General features: G+C 38.0%; 1 protein-coding gene across 1 annotated transcript; it reads right to left on the reverse strand.

The window, feature by feature from the left end:
- Window positions 1-3,686: 3,686 nt before the first annotated feature.
- Window positions 3,687-22,840, reverse strand: LOC145487277 (protein C-mannosyl-transferase DPY19L1-like). The gene is made up of 26 exons (XM_081466023.1): window positions 22,559-22,840; window positions 22,342-22,366; window positions 22,051-22,138; window positions 21,182-21,319; window positions 18,746-18,866; window positions 17,766-17,859; window positions 17,220-17,277; window positions 16,843-16,934; window positions 16,258-16,330; window positions 15,663-15,689; window positions 15,293-15,370; window positions 14,901-14,953; window positions 14,724-14,757; window positions 14,242-14,298; window positions 14,045-14,125; window positions 13,055-13,156; window positions 12,604-12,675; window positions 12,100-12,203; window positions 11,326-11,356; window positions 10,624-10,743; window positions 10,019-10,120; window positions 8,676-8,717; window positions 8,158-8,188; window positions 7,879-7,978; window positions 7,135-7,260; window positions 3,687-5,839 (listed from the first exon to the last, which is right to left on the reverse strand). Exons 1-26 carry the CDS (start codon window positions 22,758-22,760, stop codon window positions 5,686-5,688), a joined length of 2,205 nt encoding a protein of 734 aa, XP_081322149.1. The 5' UTR covers window positions 22,761-22,840; the 3' UTR covers window positions 3,687-5,685.
- Window positions 22,841-22,850: the final 10 nt, after the last annotated feature.

A 22,850-nucleotide genomic window follows, 5' to 3' on the forward strand; every position in this document is an offset into this window, starting at 1 on the left:
AATTTTGGGCAGCTAGGGCCTCGCCAAACCTCGCCAAGCCTCGTCAAGCCTCGCCAAGCCTCGCCAAATATTAATTGACATGATTGAAGCACTTGCAGAACTTGAAATTTATGATCAAAAAATTACTACTGATGGAATGTCTTTCCCTTTGCCCCTTCCAATATCAGAAAACGGTTAAATTGCACAAAGTTTCATTCCGAAGTGCTTTGTCGACATTGTAAAGAGTGCAGAAAATAAAATTGTGAAAAATTAAGTTCATTTTTCACGATTTATTAAATTTGACCACAAAATAATGTCTTGTTTTCATCAGCATTATACGCTATGAAATTCTATCCGATCTCTTATAAATGCGCAACTGTCCAAACTTTCTGTAAAGACATATACGGGAAAATAATTTCTCAAATTAATAATTAATCAAAGGAATTCAAGGTTTATTTTATTTGGTTTATTTGTACTGTAAAAAAACCTAAAGCAATTAAATCAGTATATAATATTGATTAAAATACATTCAGCAGCTGGTCACCCAAAATAACTATGAGCTAAACTAGTTAGGTGACCACCATTTATTAATTAAAAATAGAGAAACTAGTCAGAAAGAGGCTTACTTTAATTAACTAAATTATTCGTTAAATCATAACTGTGACAGTGTTTGGATATCTGAATTTAATTAGCTTAGGGTTTCAATCACGATTTTCATAATATTTCTCCATTTTCATCTTACCCTAGCTTAGATTTGATTGGGAAGATCTATTAAACACTGGACCTCAAAACACTTCAAAAATACTACACTGCTTGCGCGTGAGATATCGACTCTGTTCTCGGCGTTTAGCAATGTGGTATAACGCCGTCTCTCGTGTTTGACATGTTGCAACAAAAAACACTGTTAATTCTATGAAAAAAGGAAGGTGAATTTAAAAACGGTATTTCTAAATGACAGCTGAGATATCCAAGTCCCGTTCTGAAATAGTCTTCTGTCAGCCAATAACTCTCAATGATTTCTGAGATGAAATAAATAAATTGCTACTGATAGCTGCTCACTCCGCGAGTTGGAACCTTCGAAGTCAAATCACGTTACACACAAACTGCATCGTAGAGAAATGTAATCAGCCCATTAAATAAACAATCAGGACTTCTGTTTGGTTCAATTATCTTTCTAAATTGTGGTTCTATTTCAATGAAATCTGATTCCAAATGTAAAACTTCACTTGTAGCAATATCTTCGTAAGGGTTGTTTCCATTTGGTCACTGATCAATCGCTAGAGAACGGCGAGGAAATTCGAAACGTACTCTGAGTATATTATTGCTCTTCGCTTTCATACAAGAAGCTGAAAAGCAATTTTCTTAACCCTACTTAGCCAGTGCTTTACTTTTCGTATGTGACCCGGTAGGTAACTTTTGATACTTTAGGTCCAAAAGGACCAAAATATTCATTCAATTGCTTGTTTCCATGTGACGTGATCACATTCCAAAACTGAAATCTGAGGTTTGAGTTTAATCAGATATATGACTTTCTAAAAACATTTGTCGTTTTAGCACATTTTAGCTCGACAGGTCTCTTTGCTTTGTAATAGTGCACGTTTGAATTTCCAAGCTTTTACGTTGCGTAACATAAAAATTGATCCCCGGGAAGGCTGTCGCGCAGGTCAATAGATAAGTTATATCACGTAGTTTTTGCTAACTGAAAAGCTCTTATACTGAAGAAGTATTAATTTCAATGTGAAGGAGCTAGTACAGTGGAACAACACCTTACGGTCACGGTTAAGGTACCGCCAATCTATCTCATCCCAACTTTTTACTGTCACTATATAGCGTATGAGGGCGTATCTACGTGCGTCCTTAGGTTAGCGAGAAAATCAAATTAAGTAGCCGGAGTTGTCAGCAATGATATGGAAACCGTCTCAATGCATGTGAGCAACTTTGATTGGCGTCTCGCAAAAAGAGGAATTTGCCGAAGGCATGCACTAATGAATCGCAGTTCCTGGTTAATAATGCATCAAATCAGGTGTATGGTAAACTCGGTTAAAGGCTGTCAAATATTAAATACCTTGGCCATATATATGACTGATCCAGTTGTCCGTACATCCGTGAAAATGCAACTTCCTGTTAGCTTGGGCTATACGACTCTCAGCTTGGCACTCAATTCTTTGCCTGTTGGTGGAAATGTTAATCGTTACTCATGGTAGTACGTTCTAAAAGGCTTTAATGTTAAGACTTCAATTAATCACTCAATCAATCAACAACTTTTTAAGCTGACCATCCTTTCAGGGAGCCAGCCTGCTACTTGGTTAAAATGCAAATAAACACAAAGTTACGTTGAGTAATTTTTCAATGAAAGTAATAGACCAATTTCGATATATCAAAACTCAGCCTTAAACAATAGACCTCAGTACGAGGCTCTGGGGAATAACTACAGAGTTTGTGGGGTTTATTCCCCAGAGCCTCGTACTGAGGTCTATTGTTTTAGGCTGAATTTTAATACATCGAAATTGGTCTATTGTTACACATGACTTGTCTAGAGTAACATTTTTGTTTGTTTCATATTTTTGTGGTTAGAGCTTCAATATTATTTTGTTTGAAACTCGAAATTCCTCTTCATACTAATTTTCCTATCTCCGTCAAAGGAATATGCTGCTAAGCTCAGACAGCTTGTAACTGGCCTTTTGCGGTATACGGTTTTTTGCAATTGGGGCTTACTCTTATTATCAATTGTTCTGTATCAACCTGCAATTTCTTATCTGTCCTTGTTCATGCATTTAAACTCATGTTGGGAGAACTGGCTCCTTGTGTCTTTGCACTGATACTCCGAGGATAAATTAAATACGTTTTAATTTAAAAGTTTAATTTTTATTAATGTTCAGAATGTTCTGACCGAGGGGTTGCGAGAGAGCCATTGCAGGTGATCACGTACTCATCTCTGTCATGTACGCGTCACAAAGGTTCGTCAAGAAAGGCTCTTATCTCATCGCTGTCTACGACAAATCTAAAACGTTTGAAAAATGACAATAATTTAACAAATATACAGCTTAAACGTACGGTGCTTAATATTTTAATATTAAGAACCGAAATCTTAAAAGATTTCGTGTGGCGAATGTTTTTTAAAACTTAGAAGTCTATAAATAATTATACGCCCCACTGAAAGATCGCAGCTACCTCGCAAGTTTAATCCTTTCAGTTTATTGCAGCTGAGGGAAAGTCGTTCTGCGTCACTTTTTGTGCAGACAAACCACCCTTCCATATAAAATAAAGACATCCCAGGAATATGCAAAAACTAAATTAACGGCGCACTTCAGAGAGAGTTCTAACAGAGAATGAAAAGACACTTGTGTACATTACGTTTGTCCACAGCCTGCCCGTTTACATCAAATGTAGCGTTGTTTCAGTCCATATCTTGCCCGACCGTGAAGCATGTCATCCGTATTGAAGTGATAATGGTCTTCTGCTGTAATAAGGAAAGTGCTTTCCCAGAATCGAGGACGGAGCGCCAGCATAAGGAACAAACCAAGATGGTGGCAGTTGACAAACTAAACCCGTGATGAATAATGAGCAAATTCAGAAAGCCCGTATTGTAAAACATACTTGCTTTGTAAATTCGCCACGCCTGAATGTTTCATGCCACACCGGTATCCTTTGCATTTCAAAGAACAAAGGATATGTGCATTATCTGAAACATTTTCTTATGCTTCCACTGATGAGTTTCTTTACTGAATTTCTATAAATAATTGTGAAGAAAAAAAAATTAAACATGAAAATTTTACATAAACTTTCATACTAATAAGGGCAGAATGAGCGCCCGGACTCCAAACCAATACTCAGATGCACACGATTAGACTTCATCGGCACCATCATGGCCACAAAGCAACCTACAAATAATATCTAAAATAATTTTCTAGTTGATGGTGAATTTATATCGGCTGTTCTTTCCATGTCCGAATTTTCTTATCTCAGCACGTTCCCTGACAAACTAAATTTCCCAGTAAGCATACGTGTAACCTGTAGCTGGCCAGATGGGCATTGGGTGTGGTCCCAGGCCATGATCTACACCTGTAATGGGGAGTAGGGGGATGGGAAAGTTGATTTCGTGATCTGGTAACCCGAATAGTTCTCTTCGCAAAGAAAGGAATACACTCTGAAAAGAAGCGTTGCGTTATGACCGGACTCCAAACCAATACTCAGATGCACACGATTAGACTTCATCGGCACCATCATGGCCACAAAGCAACCTACAAATAATATCTAAAATAGTTTTCTAGTTGATGGTGAATTTATATCGGCTGTTCTTTCCATGTCCGAAATTTCTTATCTCAGCACGTTCCCTGACAAACTAAATTTCCCAGTAAGCATACGTGTAACCTGTAGCTGGCCAGATGGGCATTGGGTGTGGTCCCAGGCCATGATCTACACCTGTAATGGGGAGTAGGGGGATGGGAAAGTTGATTTCGTGATCTGGTAACCCGAGTAGTTCTCTTCGCAAAGAAAGGAATACACTCTGAAAAGAAGCGTTGCGTTATGACCCAAATAACGACTGCGTGAGAAACTCAGTCCTAGTGGGAAGGGCAAGACGACCGGCAGCCACTGCGTCAAAACAAAACGGGGCGTTCGATGTCACTTTCCTTTGCCGAAAATACGCTACCTATCGGGCTGGCGATCAACGTAACCACTGCATTTACGATTCTTAAATTCTTTGAATACCAGTTCTTGAAAGTATTTTTGGTCCAAGGGAGACAGCACTCATTTTGAAAATTCTCTATCCTTTCAAATATCCTGTATTTGGAGTGAAGTCTTCCGAATAAATGAAAAATTCATTCAGCACTTATCCGAAATGTGTACTTGCCGAGATGGCAAAGGCGGCGAGCTTAGCAGCCTGGCCTTAAAAATGCTATATGGCGTCATATAAGGAATCGCTCAACCAATCAGATTGCTCGAAACTCTTTGCTCAGCTCTGAAATTATACTAATGGCTGATAGTGTACGAGTAGCTCAGCCAATCAGATTGCAGCATTTGCATTAGTATACAAGTAGAATTCTACTAATAATATTTATTATATGGCAAGCTCCGTGACCGGGCAAGATGAACCAAATCCTGCGCTGTGATTGGCTACCCGAGCGGGCAAGATGGAGCTACCTTGCCCGCTCCGGATAACCCGCTGTGTCCCGCAAGAAAATAGTGCACCAGCCATCTTGACCTCACGCTTGGTCAGTAAGCCATTTACACAGCAATTTGCCAGATTTTAAATTATCCTGCCACAGCCATCTTCCAAGACGACGCCGGCCAGTCCGGTCAAACGTTTGAGAAAGCGAACAAACCTACAAGCCTTTTGATTCCATTTTCAATATTTATCTCATTCTGCAATTTCATAAACTTATCTTCTCTTAAAACCCCTGCCGAGAATTGCCAAACACTTTCAATTCAGTTTTACATCTCCTCTATAGGATTATCTGTAATTATTAGTTCTGTAAACGTTTTGGCTAATCTGGAACCGAAGCCTAAAAAAACTAAGCTTATAACAAACAAAAACTTTGCTGAAATTTTAATTCTCGGATTAGCGTTTACCAGAAGCTACACCGACGAACCTACTTCTAGTTCCCAGGATCTTGCTTCTTCCCAAAGAAGAGAAGACCGTGGGAACGAACTTGTTGTACATCTTGGTCAAAGTTTAAGATTTGTCAAAAAACCTTTCAGAATCTGTTAGCTGGGATGCACTTGAAAAACGTAATATTTCTCATTGCTAAACACCTCTTTAAAAGGTGCCGGATTGTCAGCCAGTATATGACAGCAGCTCGGTCGAGCCTTGTTTTCTTCATCTTCCAGATCCCAGATGTCAACCATACCACAACCAGGTCTGCCGAGAAAAGGGAGAGAAAAAATGTCACATATAAAACAAGAGTTGGTTACTAAGCACAACAAGTCGTCAATCAAGGGACAGGCTGGTCGCCATCTTGGGTAAATAAAATATAGGAGCTTAAGGAAACCACGACGGCGACAACGAGAACGTCACCAAACAAAAGGTTTAATGAATAGAGCAATAGCTGTGCACGTGCGTTACAAATCTTTGAATAATTAGAAGCCGTTCTCTGCACAACAACAGGGACCGTACGCATATACGACGGCGACGGCGAGGACGACGCCTAGTAGAAAATGTATTTCTATTTAACTTTGGAATTTCAACGCATTTATTTGGAACTATGCAGTGTGTCTGACGGTATTAAAACTTGCCCCTGCTGAATATGCTACGAATGCGTTCAATTCCAAATAGAAATACGAAAAATTAGCCGTAGTGGTTCACGTTCACCAGACAACTCAGAATTTGGTCATTTCACGTTGCTGTTTTGCAGAGGACGGCAACGAAATGTACCAAGAATTACAACGCACATGCACAGCCATTGTTCTGATCATTAAACCTTTTGCTTGGTGACGTTCTCGTTGCCGTTGCCGTCGTGTTTTGTGGGTTTTGAAGAACGTGAGCCACGATGGATAATTTTCCTATTTTACCTCTTGAATTGATCGCCGGCGTTTCATCTTGAGTTTGAGTAGGGTTTTAGACCGCTCGGCGTACTGAACAGCTCTAGATAATTGCATTTGGCTTCCGGAGTCTCGCAAAACGTATTTTGAGTATTTATTGGTTTGAGAACCTGGGGCCCGTTTCTCGAAGGCCCCGGAAACTTTGCGTGACCGTAAAGCCATTTTTAGTTAATCTGTATCTAAAACGGAGAATTGTATACGCCCGAAACTTCTTGTATGAAAGGAACCTCTGTTCATATTAAGAATACGTGAATAAAACAGTTCTTTAATCTCAAGGTTCGAGATTTTGCTATGGCTTTCCGGGTGGGAAAACTTTTCGGGACCTACGAGAAACGGGCCCCAGGCCCCGCTGGAAGACAACATTCAGCCTCAAATAGAAACACGAAACAAGCTGTGGTCTGGTTATTTCACACCTTGTTTCACGAGGTTCTTGTTGCCGCTGTCACCGTAGCTTTCTTATTTTTAAGAGTCGTAGAATGTTTCGGTTACGCGTTATATGCTTAAGTTACCTCTCTGACGAAAATTGCTTACAAAAAGATAACATTCCAGCCATTCTGAGCCCCCACTATAAATTTTTAAAAAATTGTTTCCATGACAACAAGGCTATATACTTACTTTGGTCGTCCTCTGCACCACTGCGTGTCAACAATCACGTGTGTGACTTTCATGGAATTCAGCGTTTCCCAGACAACAGCAGGCGGCTTCCTACTGAAGATTTGGTACACTTTGTGAGTCCTTTCTCTGCAACAAAATGACCAGAGTGATGTTTTCTATCACAAGAACTGTCCGTAAATTATAAAGTTGAGTTTATTACAATGGTTTCGTAATTTCGCTTGATAATACAAGCAAAACAACTGCAAGTTAAAGACAAACTTGGAGGAGAATAAGGCGGCTGTCATAGTTAGAGAAGAAAACAACTTCAGGAGAAGAATTCGTGAGGCCTTAGAAATCCTGTGCCAGTCCCCGACGCTCAATCGAGACCGTGGATTTGAACTTCCGGCACTATACGGGGATGTTTTGACACGTGGCTTAGGGCACCCAAGCTCACGTGACAAAAGATTCCCGCCACATTCACTTGAGACAGACTCTGTGACAGCGTCGAAGGCTTATGATCGCTAAAACATTGACCCTACTTCGGTGTTTCTCATTATGTCTTCTACAGAGCAGGAAAACAATATCTTTACTCGAAACTTTTGGGAATTTTGAAGACTGTAAGAGTTTCTAAAACTTTGATATGGTTACAACGTTTTCAAAATTGAAGGTATTATTAGGGGATATTAATAACTTATTAATTTAATTAACCAATAATTATGTTAATTTATTTTCCAGTAATGTATGCTAATACAGTGATTACGTTACCTTATGCCAACGTCTTCATAATGAGGATGGTTAACAATAGCCCGACCTGTGCATAGTTTAACTGTAGCCATGGTTGGCATAGCACCAGCGAACACAGAATCTATTTGAGGAAAAAGGTAAGGTAATGTAAAATCCGTTTAACAGGACAGAAGGCCCCTCATTGCTAGCAACCATGTCCCAGTTAAATTAATCGTAACTAGCAACTAGTTCTAAACACTGTAAAAGGTAACACTGAATACCAAACTAAAAACAATATAAAAACACAATTCAAAACCTTACTCTTGGGTGTTTCCGTATTGATCCACTCAACCTGCACAACAACAGACGAGATATTAAAGACTTACAAGAACAAATGACACTCACACTCATCCTCATCGGGCCCATGAGGACTCTTGAGGCCGAACAAGAACAAATGAGTAAAGATAAAAAAAGACGTTGGTTTTAATAACAAATAGCAAAATCTACCGACCCGCGGGGTGCGGCATTCCCTCGTTTTTACTTCATTCCCAAGAAAGTTATCCCAAAAACTTCCACTAACATTGTTGAATCTATAGTCATTTGGGGTAATTCATGTTTTCCACGAGGTGTGTGTTTCACAATGTTCGGTTCAACGCTCGAAGTAACTATATTACTGACTGCAATGTTAATTTCGTCGAACATCAAGGACCCCCCTTCCCCCCCCCCCTCCCCTCCCTTCCGCAGACGATGATTGTGGACGATGGTGTGCCTGTCACCTGCCTGGTGAAAATACATCAATGTGATCATGAAAACTCAGATGTTAATAGTAATAAACTTACTAAAGCTTCTTGTTCTGGGTTATTATACTCTCCTTGCGTCGCCTGAAGTTAAAATAATAATAATAATAATAATAATAATAATAATAATAATAATAATAATAATAATAATAACAATAATAATAATAATAAAAAACCAGAAACTTGAAGTTTAAATTCACGTTTCTTCCTTCAATTCATTTAGTTACTAAAATAAACTGTTGAGTTAGTGTGGCCTATCTTTTCACATCGAAATCTCACACAGAACTCCTGGCCATTACAACGCCATCAATATCAACTTATCAGTGATTTATCTGAACACTTCAACACTTAACGTCAAAAGGGTAAAAACCAAGATTGAGAATTAGCCCGTGCGAAGGAAAAACCTGAAAAGCTATTTTAGTTTTTGAAACCTCATAATGTGTGGTCACACTAGACAATAGAGGACATTTCCGGGTTTCTATCCACTTATGAAAACACGAGAGAAAGCTTGGGAGAACGAGAAATGCTGTGGAAACACGAGCCCACAAATATTTCCCCGAGAAGTGAAGCTTCGAGGGCAAATATGCTAGTTCTAAGAACATCAAATTTCCAAGGGGCAACTATCAAACCGATAGTTCCGAGACATAAACACTCCATTGTCTTCATTGTTCACCACTAAATTTTCTTCCGCGCGCCAGTTCAAAAATCATATTGAATTATTTTCAACTTTTTTAGATGAAAGCCGTGAAAGCTAATGTAAAATTTGAAAAAGAAAGCAAACAAAAACCCTCTTAATACAAATTCAATTGTTTATTTTCTTTAAGCCCGCTTGTTTACAGAAATATTTTCACGGACGAGTACTATCCATCCGGGTATTTTCCTCGGACGGGCACTATGGGCTGATAGTGTCTCTCCGCGGATGAACACTATCGTGTCACGTGATCAATTTAAACCAATAAAAATCGGAGAAAATTTAGTGGTGAACTATCACGCGATAGAAATCGAGAGCGAATAATCGAATTGTTTCGATATAAATCTACTAGACGTTCAAAACGTTCTCTAAATCCTCTTCACAGACACCTCCAAAACGCAAAGAAGTGGCCATCATTTTGTTAACACACGCACACTGCTACGCTACTTGCTATCTACTTAAGTGATAGACCACTCTTTCGATGGGTTTATCGACGCAAAAACCATGCGAGATGTTTGGAGAACACGAGAACAGCTTGTAAATCACTCTCCTAACGGCTCGTGATTTACAAGCTTTTCGAGTGTTCTCCCAGCATCCCCAGTGTCTTAAACTTGCGCATGCCTAGGAAATGGACACCCTTGATATATGTAGTCAACTTAATACTGGAGAGAGAATGAAAGAATAGAACACTTACAAACTGAACTTGTAGGTTCCTTATCCCTTGTACTGACATGACAGCTATAAGCACCACTACTGCAGCTTGGTGTTTCCGCTTATCGCAAACAAAACCAAACAACTGAAATAAAGAAAACATAGTATTACATTCAAATGTATCCACAAAATTCCATTTTAAAAGATATGTTCTCCTTACTAGTAGGGACACATCTATTGTTACGTTAGATTTCGAGATTTTGAGGACCGTACGACAAAACTTGTAATAACTCACGAGTAACGCTTCACATGAAAATGTGTTCTTAATTAACATAGATTTTTATGGTTTTACTTAGCCTTTTTCTCCTTAGTCTCAGCTTCGATTGAGAACATGATAACTGTTAGTGCAGTTGAGTCTGTGGCCACACATTATTTTGTGTAAAAAGACATGCAAGCGAGGTGAACAGGTCAATACAAAGCAGAATTGACCCTTTTGCGTTGTTTGTATGTCAAACCGCTGATAACTGTAATAACAGCCATTGAGATCGTGTTTTATCACATTTCCAAACATCTCAAACGTCTTTCAACTCTCCTCTCGGTTTTTAGAAATGTGGTCAGACACTTTGTCTCTTATTTGGTTTACCTTACCTGTCTTGAAGCCAAGAGTGAAGCCATAACACACAGAGCAGGGGTTCCAAACAACTTCAGTCGCATGATAATGATCGCCATGATAACGAAGGCCAGAGACTGCAGCACGTGGTACAAATGCTGATGCCAGAGAAACAGAAGCGATAATCAAGAATGGCGCTTGGCAAAAGGTGTGGCCAGTTCACAATATTTTCGTAGTTCATCAATAGAGAAGCACGGCGCACTAGTTTTACCCGCAGAAATGAATGGTAAAGCACCTTGTACAACATGACAAGCAGTACTACAGGAACTGAAGTGCTGATCAATAGCTTCCATTTTGATGGAAACACAGTAGACTTTCATCCACGGGCTTCAAATTTTAAAACCTTACCACATGAAAGTACTGCTCAATAGCTTTTATTTGGATAGTCACACAATAAGATTTCGTCCACAGACATAAAAGTTAGATCCACCTTGTACAGTATAATGAACAGAACTACATGAAAGCACTGCTCAATAGCTTTCATTTGAATAGTCACACACACTAGAATTTCATCCACGGACGTTTAAGTTAGAACCACCTTGTACAGCGTAATAAACAGTACCACATGAAATTACTGCTCTGTAGCTTTCATTCAAATTATCCCACAACCACACTTATCAATGGACTTAATTAAGATTTATTTCTCTGAAGGAAAGCGTTTGAAAAGAAGCCCAAGTTACCTCAGCATAAGGTTTCAGGTTCACTGCTTTCCTATACAAGAAATGAGAAAAAAGGTTAGTTAATATCCAAATGAAAAGACCTTTTCATTGAAAAATTCATGCAAGTTATTTCTATCCTGGGGAATAATCTGCTGAGGCTAGTTTTTCTTCCCCGACCCAAATTCTTTCAGTGTGTCCAATCAACGCATACCTCCGAAACTGCCCATCAATCTTCTGTGAATTTATGCATGCGTTTATCGACAAGAAAGACACGTTGAAATCCCTCGAAGTTATCTATATGAAAGTCTACAGGACAATTTTAGATCTCACAGAATTACATCTGTTTTTTTTTTTTTTTTTTTTTTTTTTTTTTTACGAACACTACAGGCTGGGCCAACACCGTAAGACAGCGCCATAAATTGCATTTCATCGTTGTCAGAACATTTTGGTAATATACTTGAAGTCTCACGACCGGTCCACACTATGCCGGAGGAATCTGAAAACGGAAGTTTCACTATGAAAACGTTTCCCTCCACACTACGCCGGAGGAATTTAAAAACGCAACAACCACCGGTCATTTTTGACGGAAAACTAGGCCATCGTTTTTGAAAAAATCCGATTTCAAAGTTTTACGTCTACACGAAAACGAAAAGCCGGCGTTTTCAAATTCCTCCGGTTTGAAGAGCGTTTTCGAAAAGCTCCATTTCGTGGCAGATTAGTGTGGACGGTAGACCTAGCCTTTGAAATAGAGCTGCGTTTTCAAATTCCTCCGGCGCAGCGTGAACGGGGCCTTACTTATAATCTTCTTTTTCTTCTTCATCTGATTCGGGTTCTGATTCTATTGCTTTGTCCGACTTGTCTTTTGCAGCCATCCAAGCCTTCCATTCATTTCCAAGAATCTGAAATGAAGAATTAGAAGATTCGAGAGGCCATTCACAAAAAGTGGTGTTGTATGTAGATAATGAGGTCGTTAGGAAGGAAGAATTTCAAAACCACGTCTAATTTAGCTGCACGAATCTCAATTCAAATTACATTCTATATGTAACACTGAAGGACCCTTTTTGGATCACAGCAAAAAAAAAAAAAAAAAAAAAAAGCAAAAACAGCAAAAACTTTTAACACCAAATTTCAACCTACAGAGGGAACTTGGCTTATAGAGGCGTGCTTTGGCAATCTCATTATCAATCAACATTCATCGAAAATAGTAATTTAGTCTGGCAAATTCATAGTAACTGTTACAATTCATAGTAACGAATCAAGAAGCCTGTTAATTATTCTAAAAATAAGAAATCATTTCACCTTCATTACAACCGCAGTTATACCAACAGCTGCAGCTGGTAATAGAAAAGTCTTCGTTAACTTTGTCGGAGTCTACAAAAGAACAAAGTGAATCACCAGTAACAGTCATGGGTCCAACAGGTTTAATATTTTGAAAGCGAGAAATATTGTTCTATTCTTATTACAACTACAGTATTTCCAAAGAAAAAACAAGCCCAATTTTGAGTGAAATATTTCAAAAGAGCAATCCTACATATTTATTCTACTCGCACGCTTGTTCTAAAACCGCTTTTCACTGCCCCTTCTAAGTCACAGTTTGACATTGCCCAGCAAAGGACAAAAAAATGACGAGTGTCTTAAGCCTCTATCTCTAGTCTATGTCCGAAAATACAGCTAATCACAATAAAAAAGAACAAAAATAACTAAATAAAGTTACATGCAAACATGTTGTTTCGTAATATTCCTAACAAACCTCTGGATCGAGGAAGTCAAACTCTGGAGCACACGTGTACAACGAGGTGTCAAAATTCCTGAAGTTGGAAAACTTGGAACGTAAGATGCTGGTTATGTGTGCCTGAAATGGAATAAAAAGAATTCATACTGTTGCAACCAAAGGGATAGACTAGATGCTACTCGTCAATGTAATTCTTTAAGGCTCTAAATTTTAGCCACTGGCAGCAAGGTGACGAGGCACTTTTTCCTTTCATAAACGATCGTTCCCGCTTTAACGTTTCACCACCTAAAACCTGTAAATTCCCCCATGCTAACATCCCTCTCATACCACTACACCACCAGGGTGATCCGCCAGATTCCCCGCAAAATTTAATCATAAAATGTGCTTCCTTAGTAGTCTATTTTACTTATGGTATTGCTCTAACCAACAAATAAAAGCTAACCGCAAGCAAACCAGCGTGAAAGTGAACAATTACGCATTTCATGAGTCTGTAAGTCTATCACCAAATTATAACCAGTTTCGACCTAGTCCAGGCCTAACCTAGAGCAGGTATGACATCGTCCATTCCGAAAAGCTTGGTTACCAATTATGGTATCAACCGTTAAAAATGGCATCGTCTTTTTTTTTTTCGGGGAATCAGCGATGGCGAGAGGCACATTTGGTGCCTTGACGCCTCATTAGCTCGTCTTACATGTACAAGTGTTTGTTGGAAAGACTCGTACCTCTTACAGAGCCTCTTAAAACCCAGGAGTATATTAGATGGGTACCAAAGTAAATGAAGGACAACTGGAGAAAAAAAGTATCGGAGAGGGTGAGCGGGAAAGGAGCTGATGCATCTCATCCACGAGTGGTAAAAATACTCCTCACGTTTCTCCAAGGCACAAAAACTTTCAACAAACAACAGAAGTGGATTGCTATCAGGGCCATCAACAAAAGTAGCCACAAATGCGTTAGAGGTTCAGTGTAACAATTTTTGGAGTTCAACAGGAATGAGATCAGTTTGCTTACATCATCTGCGATTCCAAGGATCTTTGCAATCGCAATCTTAATTCCTATGGCTCCAGTGAGAAACATCACAGCTTGAATAACCTGAAAATAACCACAATTAATAATAACTAAAATTCGAGGAGATTAAATGGTTGTCAAAACGGTTTGAATAACGGTTTGTCGTAACGGTTTGAAAATTAATAACACTCTCAACATACCCATATGAGAAGCTGATGTGGCACTTGGTAAATAAGTGGCTCAAGTTTGGCGATAATCTGCAGAAAAATACATGTAAAATGTCACTAATTGCAATTTCCTTTATATTTTAAAATCAATTAACGATAAACTTCCTTGCGATTATTAAATAGTTTTTGTTTGAAGCTGATATAACATGGGCTCTGATTGGGTAGCTCTAGGACATTATTCTCCCATAATGCCCACAGGCCGCCAAAATAAACAAGTTAAAACCTCAAACATTCAGTCTTTATGGAATATTCTGAAACCTCAGCCTTAGCATATTGACCTTGCTATTGCTCGGTCAATAAGCCAAGGCTGAGGTTTGAGATTTTCCCATAAAGACCTCTACCACTCTTGCTTAATAAGTGGTTAGTATCAACAAATGATAAAAAGTGTATAAAGTTTAACAATACTATCGATCCTTTACATTAACAATATATCCTTCTGGTTTTGTAATACTTACTAAAGTTATGATAAGGGCTGACAAGAAGAATGAACTGTTGATAAAAGTATTGACACAGTTTATCAGCAACTATTAAAAATACTGACTCCTATAATGCAAAATTTTGCATTTGACTCAGCTACAGTGATGTAGCATGTCGGTTTACATGTAATCTGCATGTTAACGTGAAATCCTTACCTGAGAAGCATGGAGTTTCCAAACTGAATTATAAAGTTCAAAACATGCCCCACCTACAAGAGATATTGTATGGAATGAAGCTTCACAAGCATTTAATACAAGTCGAGTTTCAACCATAATCACTTTATGGAAACCCTTTCTTGGTGAGGACAAATGTATGTAGTATGAAATTCAGGCACAGTATGATGGAGTATGAGCCTGATGGAGACTAGCCAATGTAAATATTGAATATCTGTGTGTGATTTTGAATTTAACTTGCCTTAATTTTTGTATTCTTCACACATAATTTTAAAGGTTCACAATAGTACATAGCTGTAAATGCAAAATTATTCCTGTCACAAAAAAATACAAGAGGCTTGCAACTTATATAAAAATAGGGAAATTATACATACCAGCAGCCCAAATAGAATGTTACACAATTTGTGTGAAGTGATGAACTGAAGAAAGTATAATCCAAATAAGGCACATGTCTGTCAAAAGTAAATAACTTCAAGTTGTTAATTAAACAACTTAAAGGTGTACCTGTCCAATAAAAATACTGGGTTTAAGTTATTTCGTACAAATCAAAGAGTAGGTAATACAATAGGAGTTCAAACAAAGTGAATTTCTCCCATACATGTATTTGCTCTTAATAATAATGACAACATTGACAGATGTTGGTGTGGATAGGTGGCAAATCTTGACACAGAGGCTGCAAATTTATAATTATTTTCAATTGATAATTTTGACATGATATCTAGATATTACTGCTGCTGTACTTACCTGTGTCAGCAATGCAAACTGAGCAAACTGAAAGGGAATATTTAATGGAAAACAGCTCAGGCTTAGAGCGATCAAGGAGTAGACTTAGAAACAACATAATGATACATGTAAATAAATGTACCCTCTAAGATGAAAAACAAAAAAAAAATACAAGATACACTAAATGGATTTCTCGCTGGCTAAGCTTGCAAAAGAGGCGAGAAATGAGGTTCTCACACACTGAAGCTGGGGCTGGGCCCAAGTTAGGATTCCCATGTCACACTAGGTCTTGTGACTCAGTTTTCTGTTTCTCACCATACAAGCAACAGCTTTTCCCGCCCACGCAGCCCTTTGCCAGTTTGCGCTCGTCTGATACATTCTAGGTATTGTTGACATTCTGTTTTTTGCCTACAGGCTTAGAATTGACGTCACAGTTTTTGCATTCATTAGTCCTTGCAGATGCTGTTTTCAGGTTTGTTGTTTGTTATAAAGTGCTGTTGCATTGTGTAGCAGACAAATGGCATTCAGCGTGTGAGAAATAAATTGCATGTTATTGTGATATCAACTTCCAAGAAAAAAATTACGAACCAAAGGCAGAACACACTTTCCCTCATACCTGCCATGGAATCATAAATAAGCTAGTTGTTATGGCAACTAATGACAAGTGTCGCCAATCAGCCTTGGGAGACCTGAGAGAAGAAAAATTCAAAAGTTAAGCAATGGCAGGTACACTGTACAGGTCAAAAGAACATTTTTCCTTCACTGAGATACTCCATACTGCCAGGTGGATTCTACCAATGTCTTGGCTGGGGGTAACCAAGGAGGGAGATCACCTTCACCTTAAAATAGCAGTGTGACCGGAAACTGCTGTCTGTAGGCTCTGTTGCTCAAAGCTTACGTCCAAGGCAAGACTTTAGAGAATATATTTAGGTATGCATACATGTAATCTATATACAGGGTGTAATTATGTGAATGCATATCTCAATGTTGACTTTGTTGTTGTTGCTATCATGGGTATTGTAGTCAATGTGCACATCAAAACTGTTGCATTTTTTGAGCATTTCTGTCAATAACTTAGCAGGGACTTGCCACAAAATCCATAGTCGGTATTTCAAACTAATTGTTTGCTTGTGACTTTGAAAACTGATGTGAAGCCAGTCTGGAATTAAATATTTTATACATTAAAACTTGATTCACATACTTGAGTGTCAGAGTAACAGCCAGTAGTTGGAAAACAAGAAATGGATATGAAAAACTTTCTCTCAGTGGTGGCGTCCACATAACCCTGGTGCACTGAACAGAAAATTTACAATTAAAAAGAAGAACAAGATTAGTGCCATCACCTACTCACTGTCCGATTACAAGATCAAAATATGTAATACATGTAGGTAAAGCTACAACAAAAAAGAATCATTATGATAATCATAATTCAATTATTAGGAAGGCATTGTGCAAGGCTTCTCAATTTTTGAGTAATGAGATCTTTGAGCCTCAAATAACATATTTATTAATACTGTTAGTTGCAGTTTTCAAATGTCCTATGATCATGTAACAAAGATTGCACCAGAAGCAGCTTACCTCACCATGGTTATAGAAGTAAGAGAGTGTACCTATAACTCCACCAAGAATACTGCCACTAGAAAAAAAAAGGCAAGACCAACATTTGTGACGACAATAAATTGTAAAATTTTGACCATGATTTGTAAATAACATGGAAGTAAAACTTAAGATCATGTTTTCACAAATGTGCATTTTGAAAAAGTTCTTTTGAAATAAAATAAAAAAAAATGCTTCTTGTATTATTTTTGAAGATAGGAAAATGTGGAATTATAACAATGTATGATACTACAGGGGCTCAGACAATCTTTTAACTTGCACGTTTGAATTGAAGCTGCTGATCATGACGAGTCCAATATCAAACTTTAAAAACTCTTAACAAGAATTACAAAGTGAGACTGAAAATTCTAACATTCGTGGTGCTGAATGTACTCTTTACCAGCTGCCCTGGTACAACTGGAAACCCACAGATTCTTTGGAATCTAGTATAAACTAGAAATAGATCATAAGGATATTTATTTATTAGTTTCATTAAAAAAATAATAATAAAAATTAATCATTTCTTACCTTAAATAAAAACAGAGCAAGAAGAACATGGACATCATGAGTCCACTTAAATAGAAGATGGCATACACATAGAAGAAAGACAATTCTCCCATACCTGAAACAGGGGGACACAGGGACCTGACGGTTAGTGTGCTGGATTCTGGATTGACTGGTGTAGGTTTGAGCCCTGCTAGCTGGGGTCATTGCAATGTGTTGTTAATCTAGGGCAAGACACTTCACTTTGCTTCACAGTCTTCTCTCCACCAAGGTGTATAAATGAGTACCATATTATATAATGGAGGTAATTACCCTGTGATGGACTAGCATCCCATCCAGGGTGGAGTAGAAATACCCTAGACCAGCCCTATAAGTTTCTTAATAATTCTACATATAAACCGAGTATGGACGAGTATGGACCACTTGGCCCAACCCAGACCCAAACCTTTTTTCATCACCTCTTTTTTTCGCTTTTATTTTCACCATCAGGTGACAACTAATCTTGACACTATGTAGGATTGCCTGCCACATAGGACATCTAGCTTTAAGGAATTTAAAGGATTTTTTTAAGGAAACATTATTTTATTAATCTACAACTTGTAACCACTTTTATTAACTCCCACATCAGTTCAGGCCTGTCGAGCCTCTCAGTAAAAATTCCAGCTACAGTATGTGTGGAAGTCCAAGCCAGGTTTAAATTTCTTTTGACTCATTTTTGTCTTTTCTAACATCTAAGTTTACTTATAGTTATCCTACTATTTAACTAAATAATTATTGTTTAATAAATGATTCTTACTACAGGCAATTCAAAGTCAATAGACAAAATGACCTTAAGCACCTTCATTAAAATGGCCAAGGAAAGCATGGCTCTGTTGTAATATTGTCTTTAATTAGTTATATTTATAATTAGTTTTCAAATGAACCAAAAAGTCTGTTCAGGCAGGTTGCATCATCAATTTGGAAAACTCTACAAGAAATTTGATAAATCTATACAATACGCTTACCTTCACAGCTTTGAACTGGAGGTTGGTTGTAACCCCTGTTAACTGTGTAACACGTCTTGGTGTGAATATTCAAGCTTGTTGTTAACCAAACATACATACGAAAAGCAAATCCCAGCACGACCTGCAGCAAAGAAAAACAATAATACTATATTTACCCTCACCTGGCTGCCGGCTGCAAGCACCCCTACAGTTGGAGACTGAGTGTTAGGGCTGAGGCAATTGTTTGGGTGCCTGGGGTGCAGATCCATAGGGCAGGCTTCTGGATTTGGGTAAGCACTTGGGCCAACCCCCAGGCTCCTGGACACCCAACCTCTATTTGCGACATACCGGTAGCATTTAATCAATCATAACAGTAACATATCCATGCATTCAGTTAGTAATACATTAATTAGAAGGTTAAATATAAGAATAAATGAGAGAACAGGCATCCTGTTATCATACTGTTCTGAAAAAAATATGACTCACTCTATTCAGTGAGAAGATTATAAGATTAATTATAATCACTCTAGAGGCTTGTAGCAGGACTTTCATAAAGGGCCATAACCCGTAACACCTGTTGTAGCCAAGTATGCTTGATAGGCCCTTGATGTAATGGGTGAAATTGGCTTTTCTTGATACAATTCACCCTCAAAGTAACAAGTTTGTTACGGGTGTGAAGATCTAGGCTACAGGTAACTCAAAACTTAATGACAGCCCTGTGTAGGTTTTTAAAAAAAATTAGCACTCAGGTTTTTAACTTTTAGTTAGTATTTAATAATTAAACCTCTCTGACTTGTCTCAGTAAGTTTTTCTTAACCCTGAAAGAAAATTTGATTTGTTCCTCGCTTCAGCTTTTCAGTACTCTATAAATTATGCATATCTCCCTTTTCACATTCAATTTTCCTTCACAAGTAGCTTAATTGTTAGTAAGATCTGACCAAAATATTCTATTTAACAATTAGATTATGAGCTCGAGGTTTCTATGAGGTGATAGGCCTCATCAACTATCACCTCATAGAAATTGAGAGCAAATAATCTAATTGTTTTAGTAGAATTGTTACTAAAATTTACTTCAGATAACGATTTCCAATTATTGCTTGAGGTATTATTAAACTTTGAGCCTGAAAAAGATCGCTCATGTTGAATTGCCATTTAAAATTGAAGTTTTGTGCACGTGCGCATCAGTTTTTTCAATAATTTCAACTTTTTTAAAAGTCAAGAAACCGTAAATGTCCTTCGTTTAGACTTCTTAGGAATTTATTTATCCATTTGCATCAAAATTTTCCTCCAAAACTTTGGAAAAACGAAAAAAAACGTCGTCATTTCCAAGACGACCTCCAGCCACTGCACACTAATGGCTGATGGTGTTCAGTGGCTCAGCCAATCAGATTATAGCATTTGCATTAGTATACTAGTAGAATTCTACTAATACTGGTTAGAATACATGACCCAGATTCTCTGACTGGAATTTGCTCAGTTTTCAATTTTGAGATGAACCTCTAAATTAGGCTCATCAGAATGGAACTTTGGGGGTTAAATATCAGACATCACCCTTATGGGGCAGAATTGATGGTGCAAAACAAGTGCCCTAGGTTTTTAGCTTTTCATAGAAAATTTTCAGTTCACATTTTTCACATATTGCATTTATAAATTGCTTATTTGAGCACACCCTATTAAAAGCACATTTTGGGCAGCCACTATTATATCAAATTTTTCAGGCTAGAAGCTTGGACAGGGCTAAAAAAAAAAAAAATTGAATTCCAGCTTACCCTTAGGACAAGTCAAAGTTTGCTTGCCCTGGGCAAGTCTTAGTTTGCTCAAGTTTTTAATGACTTAGTTGGTAGACAACTTGCTTGACCTCTTGCCCATCAGGCAAGTGAGAATGAAAAGGTACTTGCCCAGAAGGAGAATCTACTTGTCCCAAATGACTGAACAGCACTTTTTTTGAGCCCTTGCTAGTGGAGAGCTCAGCTTAGTTATAGTAACTTTCCCATGGCTACAAGAGAAATTTGTTTAACATTGTGGGTGCTCTCCATTATGTCAGAAACCAGTGGGAATACCTGAGGAAAATGGAACGACATTTTCCAATCAAACCGGGCTAACCAAGAGGAATGGCTTTTGCCATTTTTTTATTCCTTTTCCGAATTTTGTACATAAGTGAAGAGAAGTAGGGCAATGAACCAGTTTGTCAAAATGGAATGGCAAAATATGGTCAGAATGTTGCAACCACTGAACCAGAATACATGTACTTAGGACCACCTCCAGAGGTGGTTCCAAATATTCCGGTCGGAAGGAACTGAAACGGACCTTTCCATTTGACTTTGGACCCAAATTTCTGGAGTCTTTGGAATAATAGAAAGTACCCTGTATTTTCCTGAGATGATCAATTCATTTATTTATATGACCTATAAGTAACAGAGAGAATTCAAGACCTAATTACAAGTGACCATTACTCACCTCTGGGTATAAATTAAATCTTTTGAGAGTGTTGATAGTGTCGGGATATTCTGTTACATTACAGTTCATAATGGCATGAACACCTCCAATAAATGTTGGAGCTTCCGCAATAGTTTTATAATATGAATAGTACAGGCCCTGTTTGGATCAAAGAAGAAAATTACACTTCCAGACATTTATTAACATATACCGGTACCAATTAAATTTATACACTTCAGTTCTCTATTTCCAGCACAGGCTTCCCAAGCTCAAAATATGTGGTGTATACAATTCCCATACAGTTCTCAATTCTTATATACAAGCTGTCGCATACATGTACATGCATACATGTACACCACATATTTTGAACTTGAGAAGCCCGTGTTTCCAGCAAGTTAGTATTTCTGAACGCTGTAGCTGAAAATAGAAAACGTAAATAGGAAAAAGGGGGCACAGATGTTTCAATAGAGCAGACAGGAGAAAACTCAACAGTCAATTTACAAATAAGAGTTTCTACGTGTCCAAGTCTCTTTTGGGAATTGTGAGACAAAAGAGACCTCAAAAATTTGCAATTTTGACCTGAAAGCTTCGGATCCATGTTAGAATATTGATCAATATATCGAACATGGCCTATTGACTATAGGGGCACAAAATTCCAAGTGGACTGATGTTAAGGAAGGGGGAGGGGGGGGGGGGAAGATCTGACTGGGCAAGTGAACATGTCAATGTCCCCTAAATAAAGCCAATAAGGCATCACAATAAATGTTAAACCAATACAGAAAAAAAGGGTATGAAAGATCTAACACCAGTGACGACTTGCTCACTTCTTTCTTTACACAAATTATCCCTGCATTAATTATTCAGCTGAAATAAAGAGGAAACAAGCTCACCATCTCTGTTCTGAAAGACAATTCCCTCTCCAATGCAGACAAGTGCGAGAAAAACCGCTCGTTTTCAAACATTCTGGAGACGTGATAGCTACCGAGATAAAGCCGGACACAATGGTGACATTATTTACTTACGATTGTTCTAACATAAGAATTAATTTTAATAAGTTTACAGTGTAAGCTTTTTATACCTGATCAATTACCACCTCGTTACAATTAATTCGTTTCAATTTTTTTTTTTTTAATGGGACAATTTACCACGATTTATTTAACATTTATGTCAGGTTACCTCACCTGTGGAAAATCCCAAAGCCCACAGCTGTAGGATCAAGAAAACAAGTCTTTTTAGGTAAGTTCAATCTTTGCTGAAATTCAATTTAAAACTCTAAATAATGGCTGCACTATGCAACGCAAGGTCTTCTTTGACTATATCACTTATCGGGAAAACAGGGATAAAAAGTAATTTACAACGGCAAAAACGAACAATGCCTCCAAAAAATGAAATATATACCGATGATCAGCACCAGAGAAGCGTAACCAATGCCATATTTTGTGAATGGAATCAGCCAAGAGGAAGTAATTTTCGCGCCGCTCTCCTCTTTGTGTTTTGATTTCAGCTTGATTCGCCCCGGTGATTTCGACTGTGTGGTACTTCCAGCGCTTGACTTCTGGCCTTGCTGGTTAGGGGCTTGCTTCTTCTTTTTAGTGGTCATTTTAAAATGAAATAAAAATCGCTAAAAGAGTACAAAAAAATAATTTAAACAAGCCCAATATTATATTTAGTGGCCCTTTGTCGCGCTTTT

This window comes from Orbicella franksi, chromosome 5 (assembly GCF_964199315.1).
Source record: "Orbicella franksi chromosome 5, jaOrbFran1.1, whole genome shotgun sequence".
NCBI classification, from domain to species: domain Eukaryota; kingdom Metazoa; phylum Cnidaria; class Anthozoa; order Scleractinia; family Merulinidae; genus Orbicella; species Orbicella franksi.

Bases quoted from the DNA above. Each gene is read 5' to 3' on its own strand.
- LOC145487277 (XM_081466023.1), bottom strand. From the start codon at position 22,760: ATGACCACTAAAAAGAAGAAGCAAGCCCCTAACCAGCAAGGCCAGAAG. The intron at 18,867-21,181 runs GTGAGTAATGGT...TCTTTGCTGCAG, and splicing joins GATTTAATTTATACCCAGAG to GTCGTGCTGGGATTTGCTTT. The intron at 7,979-8,157 runs GTAAGGTTTTGA...TTCCTCAAATAG, and splicing joins CAATACGGAAACACCCAAGA to ATTCTGTGTTCGCTGGTGCT.